This window comes from Protopterus annectens, chromosome 8.part0, assembly GCF_019279795.1.
Source record: "Protopterus annectens isolate FY-2018-M chromosome 8.part0, PAN1.0, whole genome shotgun sequence".
NCBI classification, from domain to species: domain Eukaryota; kingdom Metazoa; phylum Chordata; order Ceratodontiformes; family Protopteridae; genus Protopterus; species Protopterus annectens.
Genome location: NC_056741.1, coordinates 23,681,304 through 23,695,452, shown reverse-complemented (window position 1 = coordinate 23,695,452; position 14,149 = coordinate 23,681,304). Strand labels below are relative to the sequence as shown.

Here is a 14,149-nt window from a genome sequence, read left to right as displayed (position 1 = left end):
GGTTTAGAAAATCTCACTAGTCTTTCCCTACTCCACCCAGTGATTCCCCCTCCAGAGGCAGGTGAGGGGGAAATTCTGGAAGACGCCGCCCCAGAGGTGGCAGAGGCCCCCGTAACTCTGGAGACCGCGATTCCTTTCGTGGTTCTTCATACAACCAGCGTCCCTGAGTTGTTGCCCGGCTGTGCATCTCCGGAGCCAGTCGGGGGTCGATTTGCGGCGCACCCACAAGCTTGGGAATCCATAACAAGCGATCAGTGGGTGCTTCGCATTATTACCGGAGGATACATCATCCCCTTCAACAAACCCCCCCCTTCTTTAAGGGAAATCCCGGACGTACCACCCAGTCAGCGGGATCAGGCAGCATTAGAGGTTTCAAAGCTGCTAGAAAAAGGAGCCATCCAGCCTGTCCCCATCGACCAGATCAGATTAGGAACTTACTCAAGATTATTTTTGGTACCAAAAAAGACAGGGGACTTCAGGCCCATTTTGGACCTCAGTTCATTGAATCTTTTTGTAAAAAAGTTCAAATTCCGAATGGTCACTCTTCAATCTATTCTTCCTTTGCTGGAAAAAGATGCATGGATGTGCTCCATAGATCTCCAGGACGCTTACTATCACATTCCGATAGCTCAAGAGTCCAGGAGACACTTACGCTTCCGCCTCGGAGTCAGTCATTTCCAATTCCGAGCACTGCCCTTTGGTCTCACCACAGCCCCCAGGGTGTTCACCAAGTGTCTGGCAGTGGTAACTGCTCACCTGAGAAGTCTGGGATTCCAAGTGTTTCCATATCTAGACGACTGGCTCCTTACTGCCACCTCCGAGCATCTACTATTTCAGGCGCTCAGCGCCACGTTCACCTTGGGCCGTTTCTTAGGGATTACGTTCAGTTTGCAAAAATCTGTACTACAGCCATCTCAGCGTATTATTTTTATAGGCGCAGACTTAGACACAAAAAGAATGCGCGCCTTTTTACCGGCAGCAAGAATTCAGGTCCTACAAGATCAAGTCAAATCCTGTCTTCCCCTACTAAGAGCCCCGGCCCATCAGATTCTACAACTGTTAGGTTCGATGGCGTCAACCATACTTTTAGTTCCCTTGGCCAGACTTCACATGCGAATTTTACAATGGCTACTGTCTGTTCAATGGTCTTATCAGGAACTTCCTTTGAACCATTTAATCATGATCACGGAAAGTTGCCGTCGAGATCTGCGTTGGTGGCTTCTCCAATCCAATCTCGACCAGGGGCGACCCTTTATACCTCAACGTCCCGTTGCCACTGTGACTACAGACGCCTCCCAGGTAGGGTGGGGGGTCATTACCTGGACAGGTCGTTCCAAGGCACATGGCAGATCCAGGAGACGCATTTGCATATCAATGTCCTGGAGATGAGAGCGGTACTATTGGTACTCCAAGCTCTCCATCATGCTCTCCCACAAGGCCCGATTGCTATCCTATCCGACAACATGTCGGTGGTGTGGTACATAAACAAGCAAGGTGGAACCAGGTCTTACCCACTGTGCAGAGAAGCCATGAGACTTTGGCACTGGGCGGTAGCTACCAACCGCTTTCTAATGGCAACGCACATACCGGGGAAATCCAATGTGATTGCGGACAAATTAAGCAGGACCATTCTTTTACCCCACGAGTGGTCCCTCAACCAGGGAGTAACTGCGAAAATCTTCGACAGATGGAGTCTCCCTTGCTGCGACCTGTTTGCCAGCCCTCACAATGCGAAATGCAGAGAGTTCTTCACGCTGTTCCCTTCTCAGGGACAGATTCCCAGGGACGCTTTGACCCACATTTGGCCCCCCGGTCTTCTCGACGCCTTCCCCCCGTATCCCCTCCTACCGAGGGTGATACAGAAGGCCATTTACCTGGAGAGCGAGATGATTTTGATTGCCCCGCACTGGCCTCGTCAAGTTTGGTTCCCTTTCCTACAGAGGCATGCGATAGAAGGTCCATGGTTTCTGGATCCGGTGCCAGACCTGCTGACTCATCAGTCAGGACGGCTTCACCCGTCTCTCAGGTCCTTGAAGTTGGCAGCATGGTTTCCAGCAAATGGAAAAGGTTTGCCTTCTGGGCTCAGGAACGGGGTATAGACCCTCTCACTGCACCAGTATCGGAGGTTCTGAATTTTCTGGCCTCCCTTTTTCAGTTGGGCTCTTCAGTTTCTACCATTAAGGTTCAGCTAGCAGCGATCTCTAATTTTCATGCCTCATTTGAACCTTCATTGATGTCTCACAAACTTTGTAAGGCCTTTCTTAAAGGTGTGTGGCTCCTTAGGCCTCCATTATCTCATCCTGTCCCCCCTTGGGACTTGAATATGGTTCTTGCTGCCCTAACTGCCCGTCCTTTCGAACCAGCTGCTACCTGTGATTTAAAATTTCTGTCTTGGAAAACGGCCTTTTTCGTGGCCATAACTTCTGCCAGGCGAGTTTCAGAACTTCAAGCTCTTTGTTCTGATCCTCCCTATTTGATTTTTCACAAGCATAGAGTTTCATTGAAATTAAACCCTTCCTTTATACCAAAGGTGGCCTCCTCTTTCTGTATTCAACAAACTATAGAACTCCCTGTGTTTTTCCCAGAATTCTCTAATAACGCAGAATATACCTTGCATCAATTGGACGTACATAGACAACTGCTTTTACTTGAATAGAACCGCTCACGCGGAAATCAAATCAATTGTTTGTTTCCTTTGCAGTGAACAAATTGGGTCAACCAGTAACAAAAACCTCCATAGCTAAATGGATTAAAGATTGTATCATTTTTATTTATTCACAGGCTAACAAAGAGCTTCCCTTTCCAGTCAAGGCTCATTCTACCAGGGCAATGGCTACTTCTGTAGCTTTTCACTCCAAATTATCAATAGATGATATTTGTGCTGCGGCAACCTGGAATTCTCCGCACACTTTCATTTCTCATTACAAATTGGATGTGGTTTCTCGAGGCAGGGCTTCCTTTGGTTCCACAGTTCTCAGGAGTGTTTTCCAATGAGCCACCCGGGATTTAGGTGCTAGGGACGTTGTCCCATCTGTTATGAATGTAGGCGAGATAGGATCCCATTACATCTTTTAGTTATGTACTTACCATAACTTCGGATGTATGGGATCCACCTCGCCTACATTCATAAGTACCCACCCTCCTTCCCCCTTCCATTCGGATTTAGAGGAGCTGTAGTCCTTTTTTTTTTTTTTTTTTTTTTTTTGGTGATCTTTCTTGAACTTTAGTTGGTTATAGTGACTACTAGTTTTTCTGTGTTTGTATGGATGTATGAAAGCGAACAAACAAGATCTGGGGAAGCAGGTGTAGTGCATCCTGGGATAGGGAGTAGCCCAGCCAATGAGAGACTTCGTGCTAGTGTATTAGTTGCCGAGTCGGAGCCGATGGATCGGCTCCGAACCCATCTGTTATGAATGTAGGCGAGATGGATCCCATACATCCGAAGTTATGGTAAGTACATAACTAAAAGTTTTTCATTCTCAGACCAGAACAAAGGCTTGCCCATCTCTAAGGTCACTTTGCCTAAATGGCTTTCAGACTGCATCTCTTTTGCTTACAAAACTGCTGGCAAACAATCACCTGCCAAAGTAAAAGGCCATTCAACCAGAGCAGTATCTGCTTCATATGCCTTTAGATCAAAACTCCCGATTGATACCATTTGTGCAGCAGCTACTTGGGGAAGGCATCCTACCTTTGTCACTCATTGCAAATTGGATTTGGCCTCCCGGGACAGGTTATCCTTTGGGTCCACTGTGCTGAAGTCTCTCTGCTTGAACCATCCAGGATAAAGGTGCGAGAATCGGCTCCGAACCCATCCAACAAGAATGTAGGCGAGATGGACTACAAACATGGAACATTATGGTAAGTACATAGCTTTTTTTTTTTTTTTTTTTTTTTTTTTGTCTGAATGGAGAACTGTCATTCCCTTGCACAAAGGTGAGGTTACAACAGAGCAAGGTAATTACAGATTCATAAACTTGACTAGCCTCATCTGCAAAGCTATGGAAAAGATTATTATGGAACTAATTAACAGGGGTATACATGACATATAGACTTAGTCCAACCCTGTCTGGATTTGTTAAAAGCAGGTCCTGCCTACTCAACCTAGTTGGCTAGCTTGAAAGAGTCAATGGATTAGGGCAGATCGGTGCACAGTGCCTATCTGCACCTTGCTAAGACATTCAACACCATCCTACAACTCTAGCATCGTAGATTAACTCTTCCCAGCTGAATGTTAACACCTTTGTAACTCACTGTATAGCAAATGTGCTCACAAATAGAACACAGGAAGTAACTGAGATGGCTCTTTCTCACTCAAAAGATCTGTCACTCATGCAGTGCCCCTGGGTTCGATCCCTGTTGCATTTTATTTTGTCAACAACTTCCCCAGAGGTTAAAGCTAATATCAAGGGAGTGCAGCAGGCTACATTTGCAGATTACTGTAAATGAGTTGCCTTGATAAAATCAGAGGATGGTATGATCTTGCAAGAGGATCTGTCCCAAACAAAGCTGGTGCCAAAACTATGGACTGAAATGAATTGCCAAGAAATGTATAACTGTATCCTTTAACAAGCATGACTCCCTTTGGAAGATCTGGGAACCTATGTTGACAATGAACTGCACCTTCATTACCATATAGCCGCCACTATTGTAAGGGAGACCTCTTTCATTGCATGGCTTATGTGGAAGGGTAAGCAGTCCTGATCCAGGGACACTATTGTTCCTTTGTCCTCTTCACTCAGCTTGATCAGAGTATATTTCCCCTTTTGATGTGTACCTGGTTAAACCCTTGTCATAACTGGAATGATGGCTTCCTCGCTACCAGGAAACAAAGGGGTGGGGAAATCATAGAAACTACACAGGCCATCAGTCTTATTCTGTTCTCATTATCCTACAGACTACAGAAAGGTGACCTTTGCTTCATGTACAGAACGGGGTCTGTTGATGCTCCATCAGACCTCTTCATGTACAGAACGGGGTCTGTTGATGCTCCATCAGACCTATTACATAAATGGAAGCCCAGTTGTATCAAACACCCATTTGAGAGATTCCAATCTCTCTTGCAAGATTAACAGACCGTATGAGAGGGACAGGTATGTACTGCAGAGAATAGCACTTCTATGGAACTGGCTTCCTCTCCACATAAATCATAGTGCTTCTCTTATTCTATCCAAACATAACTTGGACAGATGAATGGGTAACTGCAAGTTCGCCTCTGGCTTTGCATGTATGGCCCTCATGAATAAGGGGAAACCTGCAAGTACCCAGTGTAGACTTGAGCCTGTCTGTGGAGATCCTTATTGCAAAAATACAAGGGCTAATTACCATGTGAATGCAGGGTTAGTCTTGAGATCCTCTTGGATCAATAGCCTAGTAAGCATGTATGAGCATGTCAGAGATGTGACTTGGAAGTAATCTTCTTAAGGAAGTGCTTAAAGAATTTTGAGATTGTGGAAAGTTTTTATTCCCGTCACCCAAATCAATTATTTATACTCCTCAGATTGGGTTGTGAATTATTTACATTGGTACAATATCCTTCTAAAATGGTTTCTCTTCTGTTTTGGCAGTAATTTTTCTGGTGTTTTAGTCCTACATTTTTTGCAATGATTTATGTTCTAGAAGGATTATTTTGTTTAGTTTTCTTACTGTTCTGTTTGAAACTGACCTTGTGATCAGGACCTCTGCCTAGATGAAAAGGATTTTGGTTGTCTTTGCACATGGATGCTTTACTTTGTATTACTTGGCTTTTACAGACTGTGGTTAATGGTTGCCCATTCTTTGTAGGGCAAGAAAGGGAAGTCTACTTCCAGTTTGTTCGATTGGGAGGTAGAGAGAGAGAAAGCACTGCAGGCACTGATCCAGCTGTTACAGCTGGACATTCGACGATTGTGGAACATGACTGTAGTAGAAGAAGAGTTTGTCAGGTAAGAAATGTTAATTATGGAGTTGTGATGTGAAATATCTAATTGCATTGCTGTTGAAGTCCTCTCCTGAAGGTATGTGCTGTTTTTGTTAATAGATTTGACTACTGAACTTTTGGCCCCAGCCTTCTCCACTGTTGAACTTGTGATACAGGTGATGTCCTTCCATTTCACTGTTGTGGTATTCACAACATTAGGGATCCCCTGCCTGGGGCAGCCAGATGTCGGCCAGTATACCAAAGCTTTAGGCTGCTTTAATGTACACTGTGCATCACATGTATACCCCTTGCATAGTGTAGGGCATAAAGGTGACGTACCAACCTCAGAACTTCTTTGCTGACAGTCCAAACATCATCTCTTGATCGTCTATCTGAACACCTACGTTCTATTGCTGGTTTCACCAAACTGTTGCAGGTAAGTGCCCCATTGAGGTTCCTTTTTTACTTGTTTTTTTCTTTTTGTTGCTTGTGGGGTTTCATGTCATCCAAGAAGGGTAAATGCCAGTGTGGGAGACAGATTCCCCAAAACGACAGCTGCGAACAGTGTCTGTTTTGCTTTGGTGCCTTGCATGACCATATGTCCTGTCCACCTGTCAGGCTTTTATCTAAAATTTTGCATAGTAAATTTTCTTTTTTGGCACTGTATCTTGAGAATGAGTATCTTAATCTTCTCATGAAAGATGCGCTGGAGGGAACTTCCCGCCCTCGAGGAGCTGAAGTCAGGGAAGAAGGCCAAGCAGCGTAGGTTGGAATCTTCCCCTCTTCAGCCTCTACTGGACGTCTCTCATGAGGTTAGCGATTGCCCGGAGCTTTGCTTTGTTGTCTGGTTCCTCTGCTGTGATTGGGTTGGAGATGGGTGGGGATCTGGCTTTAAGCATATCTGAAAAGGCTTTGCAAGCGTCCATTTATGTTCAGGGGGAACCACAGTTTATCATTACCGGGAGCCTAGGGGTGTTGCTCAGATTTAAGTCAAAGTCCCTACTAATGTCTTGGGTCAGTGAGTTCCAAGTTTTATAAAGCAGACGTCCCACTGAAGAAAAAATAAAAAAACTTAACACATTTCTCTTACCCCTAAGGATCCTCAGAGTGACAGACTTTCTCTCAGGGTTTTAGTGCTTTGATGGCACTGAAATATTTTGAGGGTGTTTCTGTTCCTGTCCCCCTTTGTCCTTTACTCCCCTTAAGACCTATGAGTAGGATTCCTCTGAAGGGGAGTTGGATTTGGATGAGGAATCCCTTGCTTAGATGTTCTTCGTCTTCCCTTGCTGCAGTCCTGACTATTGGGTATAGTCCGCGTCCCAGTCGGCCCGAATACCAGAGTATAAGGCTGACGTCGGTCATGGCGCCTTAGACTGACGTCAGTACGTCAGGGTACTAATGCGCATGACCGACGTCATTTCCTCAGTCTTTTTTGCCGCATGGTCCGATGCAGAAGCAATTTTGCGAGTGCAGGTTGGCGTTCTGAGATTTTCCGAAACCGGAGTTTCAGACCGAAACAGAGTTGGCTAAGTAACCCCGTTGGGGAACATTTTGTTTTTTTCTTGCCTCAGTATTTAACCGGATGTCAGAAAAAGTGAATAACTGTATTTCTTGTGGGAAGCAGATACCGCATAGGGATTATCATACATTGTGTATACCTTGTTTAGGGCCTGAGCACGACGTTGTTGGTTGCCGCTCTTGTGCTAGATTTAACAAGCGCACTATTAAGAGGAGGCTTGATTGTGCTAGGTTAGTGTTTGGGAAGCGTTGCAATTATAATATGCCGTCGGATGCTCCGGCGCCCGCTTCATCCAAGAAGCGCAAGGACAAAACAGTGAAGCCTAGGGGTGAGGAACCGGCAGTCCCGGACGTCGGTTCTTTAGAAGGCTCAGGGGAGCCGGAGGTTTTGCCAGGAGTCTCTATGGAGTCGCAGGCAGATACTTTACTGTTACAGGATGTGCCCTCTCAGGAGGTAGGCCAGGCTGAGGGGGCTTCTCAGGTAACTGTTCTTCCCTCTCTTCCCAAGGTAGTTAGGGCCTCTCCTTCTGTTGCCAAAGCTTCTTTTAGAGGTAGGCCAAGTTCAGCTTCTGTGGGGGCTTCTCCTAGCATTTCGGGCTCTGTGCCTAAGAAACATATGCTTAAAATGGCAGAAGATTTGATTACTCTGATTAGAGGTTCTATGCCCCCGCCTGATAAGAGGCCTAGGGTGGAACAGGAGTTTGATAGTTTTGAACAGTGTTCACAGGCTTCCGAGTCTTCTGTGGAAGACTTGCAAGAGTTTCCTACTTATTCTGATTCTGATGTGGATGATTCCACTCCTACAGCTTCTCCTCCTGAGGATTTTTCATTTTCAGAGACTCTTCACTCCATGAGGGAGCACTTTAAATGGGAAGGCCAGGATTACTCTGATTCCAGGAAAAGGCTTCGGGAATTCCTGTTTTTACCCCAGCATAGGCCCTTAGCTATTCCTCCTGTGTTGAATGTGGTGGAGGATGTTTTTGCAGAGGCTTCCCTGAACCCTGACTCCTTGCCTCCTGCTCCTGTTAAGCCTGATAGGTATTATAGGGTGCCCGAAGCTCATAAGTATTTGTTTAAGAGTCCTAGGGCGGACCCAGAAACTGTTTCTCAGGGGCCTAAAGGTGTTAAAGCTTCTGTGGTTAAAAATCCTGTACCCTCTGATAAAGAGGCAAGGGCTTTGGATAGGTGGGGTAAGAAAGTATATACTTCTTCCACTCTAGCCATGAGGGCGTTGAATTGTCAGTTTCATATGCTGAAATATCAGAATTATCTCCTTTCACAATTGAAATCTAAGGTGGATGCTTTGGCGGAAGGTATTGAGTGTAAAGAATTGCTGGATTTGGTTCATGTGTCTGAACAAGTGGGTAAGCATTCTTTGCAGTGTGGTTTTGATGCTGTTCAGGCCTCCTCGAGGGTGGCTGCTACTAGTTCTGTTCTTCGCAGACATGCCTGGTTGAAGGATCAGAATTTAGCTGAGCATGTTAAGACCAGGATTTTGGATGCTCCTTTACAGTCTGATGTGTTGTTTGGACCGCCTGTGGAAGCAGTTTTAAAGAAAATGGAGGACAAAGCTAAGTCTATGCAGACTGTTAAAGATTTTGCAGGTGCAGCCTCCAAGTTTAGTAGAAATTGGCCTGCTAAGGGGTGGACATATCCTGCTTATGGTTCCCAGTCTAGGGGTAGGTCTAGACGTGGTAGGGGCAGGGCTCAAGGTTCGTTTAGGCCTAGATCAGACAGTTCACCTGCTCAGACTTCTGGTGAAGGCAGGGGTCAGTCCTTTCGTAAGCAGAACCAATGACCTGCCTTTTCAGCTGCCAGTGGATTCTCGTCTGGCAGCTCCTTTGGGAGGAAGATTGTCTCTTTTCAAAGAAAATTGGGATTTAATCACTCAAGACAGATGGGTGCTGGATATCATTCATCACGGTTACAGATTTTATTTCCACACAATTCCCCCTTTCAAAGGCATGCCAGATGTTCCTCCTCCACAACGAAAAGAGGCTCACAAGCAAGTTTCTCAGTTACTCCAGATAGGGGCCATTCAGCCAGTCCCTGTATCAGAAAGGGGCTTCGGATTTTATTCTCGCCTGTTCCTAGTACCAAAGAAGGGGAACATGTGGAGACCAATTTTGGATTTATCTATCCTCAACACTTATCTGGACATTCCCAAGTTCAAGATGTTGACATTACAGCAACTGTTACCTCTGCTGGGCAAGGATCACTGGATGGTAACTTTGGATCTCAAGGAAGCTTACCTTCATGTGCCTATAAGGCTAAGTTGCAGAAAGTATCTGCGGTTTCGAACTGGAGATTTTCATTATCAGTTCTCTGCATTGCCCTTTGGCTTATCTACTGCCCAGAGTATTCACAAAGGTTCTGGCTCCAGTGATAGCTTACTTCAGGCTTCAAGGCATTCAAATCTATCCTTACTTGGACGACTGCCTGATTCTGGCTCAAGAAAAGGAAGACCTTCTACTGCATCTGGAATATGTCATAGCAGTGCTAAGATGCCTAGGGTATTCTGTGAACGAAATAAAGTCCAGTCTAGTACCCTCTCAAGACATGTGCTTTCTGGGTGTGAGACTGAATACAGCAGCCCAGATGGCCTTTTAACCCCGGACAAACAAAAGAGTCTGTCACTTTACTTCCATCAACTATCTCATCAGTCCGTGCTGACTGCAAGGACAGTCCTTCAAGCATTAGGGTTCATGGCATCTTGTATTCTGGTGCTTCCCAATGCCAAACTGCATATGAGGAAGCTGCAATGGTATCTCAAAAATGTATGAACACAGCACTGCCAAGATTTCGACACTGTCATTCACATAATACCTTGCCTTCAAAAGGAATTCTTGTGGTGGGCTCAGGAATGTCACCAAACAAGGGACTCTCTGTGACCCGGCCAGAGGCGAGTCAGATTTTAACGACAGATGCCTCGGACACTGCTTGGGGAGCTCATCTAAATGGAAAGTGGATACAAGACAAGTGGCCTGCCAGACTACAGCATCTACATATCAACATGAAGGAGATGTTAGCAGTCCAGTTTGCATTGGTGGCTTTCAAGGAGTTACTTCTTCCAGGGCAGGTGTTGATTCTAACAGACAACACAACTGTCATGTGGTACATCAACAAGCAAGGGGAACACATTCTTATCCTCTATGCAGGCAAGCAATGATTTTATGGGAGATCTGCGTTAAGCCTGCGACTGACTCTTCAGGCAAGGTTTCTGCCAGGAGCACAGAACTCCCTAGCAGATGTATTAAGCAGACAAATCATGGATCCCCACGAGTGGAAACTGGATCTTCATGTATTTCAGAAATTGACAGTGTCATGGGGAACTCCAGACATAGATCTGTTCGCTTCTCCACTAAACCACCAGCTGCCACAGTATTGCACAAAGGGGTTTCATCACACAGCTTGGAAAGTGGATGCTCTGTCTTTCAGTTGGAAAAACCTTCATGTCTATGCCTTTCCACCTCTGCCTCTTCTTCCAAAGGTATTATTAAAGGTCAGACAAGACAGGCCAAGGATGATTTTGATAGCTCCAGATTGGCCTCGGCAACACTGGTACCCACTTCTAAGGAGTCTTGTAAAGAAGCCTCCATGGCCTTTACCTCTGATTCCTCATCTGTTATCTCAGAAGGACGGTCATCTGCTCAATGTCAAGCTTCAATCTCTTCATCTCACAGCTTGGCATATTCTGTGTTGAAGCACAGCAGGTCTCAGCTTCCTCAACAAGTTTTAAATGTGATTATGGAAGCTAGAAGGCCTAGTACTAGGAGAGTGTACGTGGGAAAATGGAAGAGATTTTTATTTTGGAGTACAGCAAAGAATTTGGAGATTTCAGAGCCTAATTTGAGTGTGGCTCTTCAATATCTTACTGAATTATTGGACAAAGGTTTGTCCTTCTCTTCCATAAAGATTCATGCTGCAGCAATTTCAGCTCACTATGATTGTGACCCACCTTTGTTTTCGCATCCTTTGTTCAAGCAGTTTCTTAGAGGGGCAAAGAATATAAGACCCCCACGTAGAGCTCCTACTCCTGCTTGGGATCTCAATTTTGTGTTGGAAAAACTTACTCTACAACCTTTTGAGCCTGCAGCTACTGCTGAATTGAAATATTTGTCATGGAAGACTGCTTTTCTGTTGGCTATTACTTCTGCAAGAAGGGTGTCTGAGTTGCAGGCCCTTATGGCAGTAGAGCCCTTTTGATTTTCCATAAGGACAGGGTTTCATTACGTACTAATCCTTCCTTTATGCCTAAGGTGGTTTCTAGTGTGGCTTTAAACCAAACTATTCATTTGCCTACGTTTTTTGCAGATCCTCAAAATAAAGGGGAAAAGATTTTGCACACTTTAGATGTACACAGGCAATTGCGTTATTATTTGAGCAGGACTAAGAATTTTAGGCAGTCTCAGCAGTTACTTGTTTCTTTTGCTTTGAGTTCACAGGGCAAGCCTGTGTCAAAACAAACTATTTCTAGGTGGATTGGCTTTTGCATTGCATTTTGTTATTCCCATCATGGCAAAGAGGTTCCAGCTGGGATTAGGCCTCATTCCACTAGGGCTACTGCCACTTCCACAGCTTTTCTAAGGGGGGTGGCAACTAAGGATATTCTGGAAGCAGCTACTTGGAGTTCAGTGCATACTTTCTCTAGGCATTATCACCTGCCTATATACTCTAAGACTAGGGCTGGTTTTGCCACAGCTGTTTTACAAGGCATGTTGTCAGCTCCTGCTACTTTATAATTTGCCAGCCTCCCTTACCTCTGCTTTGGGATTCTACCCAATAGTCAGGACTGCAGCAAGGGAAGACGAAGAACATAGTACAGTTTTGTACCTACCATAAATGTAGATGTTCGAGGATTCCCTTGCTGCAGTCCAATTTACCCTCCCTCCTTCCCCTCTGTGTTTTGGGGTGGTTGTGTAGGTGAGTTTACATGCTTATATTTTTTGTATATATTGTTGTATATATTGTACATGTTTTTTGGTGCAGGTTGTTTTTGGGACTTGTCTTTTTGGGTCTTCTGACATCTGGGGCAAGAAAAGACTGAGGAAATGACGTCGGTCATGCGCATTAGTACCCTGACGTACTGACGTCAGTCTAAGGCGCCATGACCGACGTCAGCCTTATACTCTGGTATTCGGGCCGACTGGGACGCGGACTATACCCAATAGTCAGGACTGCAGCAAGGGAATCCTCGAACATCTACATTTATGGTAGGTACAAAACTGTACTTTTTCTCAGATTCCTTCTCCATTGGACTATGGGTCCGAGGAATAGGAATCGGTCAGTCCTTGATACTCCCTTTGAAGAGATTTCTTTTGGGGAGACCATTTCCAGGATGATGGACTTCTTTAAATGGGACAGTGCTAAGGTCTCTGATATTCGTAAGAAGTACTATGAGTTACTGCAGATGGAATCTCAAACCTTCTGCTGTTTCTCCTGTTATGACTGCTTTGTTGGATGTGTTTTCCAGCGTCTCTAAAGCTCCAGATTCTCTGCTCCCAAGAAATCTGATAGGCTTTATAGGGAGCCCAAGGACTGTAAATTTTTGTACATGTCTTGCTGCTGTCCCTCGATGTCTGTAGCCTCTGACAAGCCCTCTCAATTGCTTCCTTCGCCCAAATTATTGCCCTCTGATAAAAATAGCAGAAGCATGGAAAGGCTAGGGAAGGTACCTTGGCTTTTAGGGCTTTAAATCATCAGACCCATATGTCCAGGTATGTGTTGGCTGTCCTAGCCATGCTTTGTCAGGTTATAGCTGATCTTCCAGACTCTGATGGTAAAATGTCTGCTCTTTCCCTGTTAGGGACTTCTCCCAGGTGGCCCGTCATTCCATCAAGTGTAGTTATGATGCAGCAGATTTCTCCTCCTAGGGTTGCTGTTTTAATGTCAGTGATGAGGAGGTATTTTTGGCTTCGGCTTCAACCTTTGATGATATCAAGGCTAAGTTGATGGATGCCCCTCTTGATATTCACTTAATTGGTGAAGCTGTTATTTGTCCTTTCAGGATACGGGAAAAGCTTTACAGGAACTTAAGCTTGTATTTGTTTCTCCTGTTCCTAAATTTCAGAGAAACTACCCTAATAAGCCTTTGTTCCTAAGCAGTCTCGCAGCCCTCCTAAGGGCAAAAAGGGTGGCGAGCGAGCTCCTAAGGCACTGACATCAGAGTAGCCTTATTAGGAGAAGTCTTCCTTTTCCGGTAAACCAGGTGTTGTTTGACCATCCTATTTTTCCCAGGAACTTTCCTTTTTGCCCTTCTCTCTCCTTATTTGACAATAGATTCCTCAGTATCCCTGAGTTCTGTCCATTATTTGCTAGAGGTATTTCATGGTGTGAAAATCCCTTCCCCCTTTTATGGGTATTCCTAGGCCCCTTTTTTCCCCACAGATGCTTCGGGACCTCTTGGCTCTAGGTACTATTGAAGAGGTGCCTGTGTCCCAAAGGGGGAGGGTGGGTTTACTCTAGGATGTTTCTAGCACTTAGGATGGTACTTCTAGACCGATTCTAGACCTCTTACATCTAAACACTTTTCTGAAGGTGCCCACTATTTGAATGTTGCCCCCTTCAGACTTTATTCCTTCTTTTGCTTCCTCAGGCTTATATGGTGTCTCTAGATCTGAAGGATGCTTATCTCCATATTCTGAGCCTCCCCTTTTCAGGACATTTTTGCGTTTCTCTACTTCCTGGCATTTTCAGTTCTCTGTTTTGCCCTTTACCCTTGAGGTAATAGAA

At 45.1% G+C, this 14,149-nt stretch overlaps 1 protein-coding gene across 1 annotated transcript in view; it reads left to right on the top strand.

The window, feature by feature from the left end:
- NCAPD2 (non-SMC condensin I complex subunit D2) overlaps positions 1-14,149 on the top strand; it is a 1,714,408-nt gene that overhangs the window by 247,054 nt on the left and 1,453,205 nt on the right. The window contains exon 6 of the mRNA XM_044079588.1: positions 5,785-5,924. Within this exon, the coding sequence (XP_043935523.1) occupies positions 5,785-5,924 (140 nt within the window). The remainder of the gene's footprint in view (positions 1-5,784; positions 5,925-14,149) is intronic.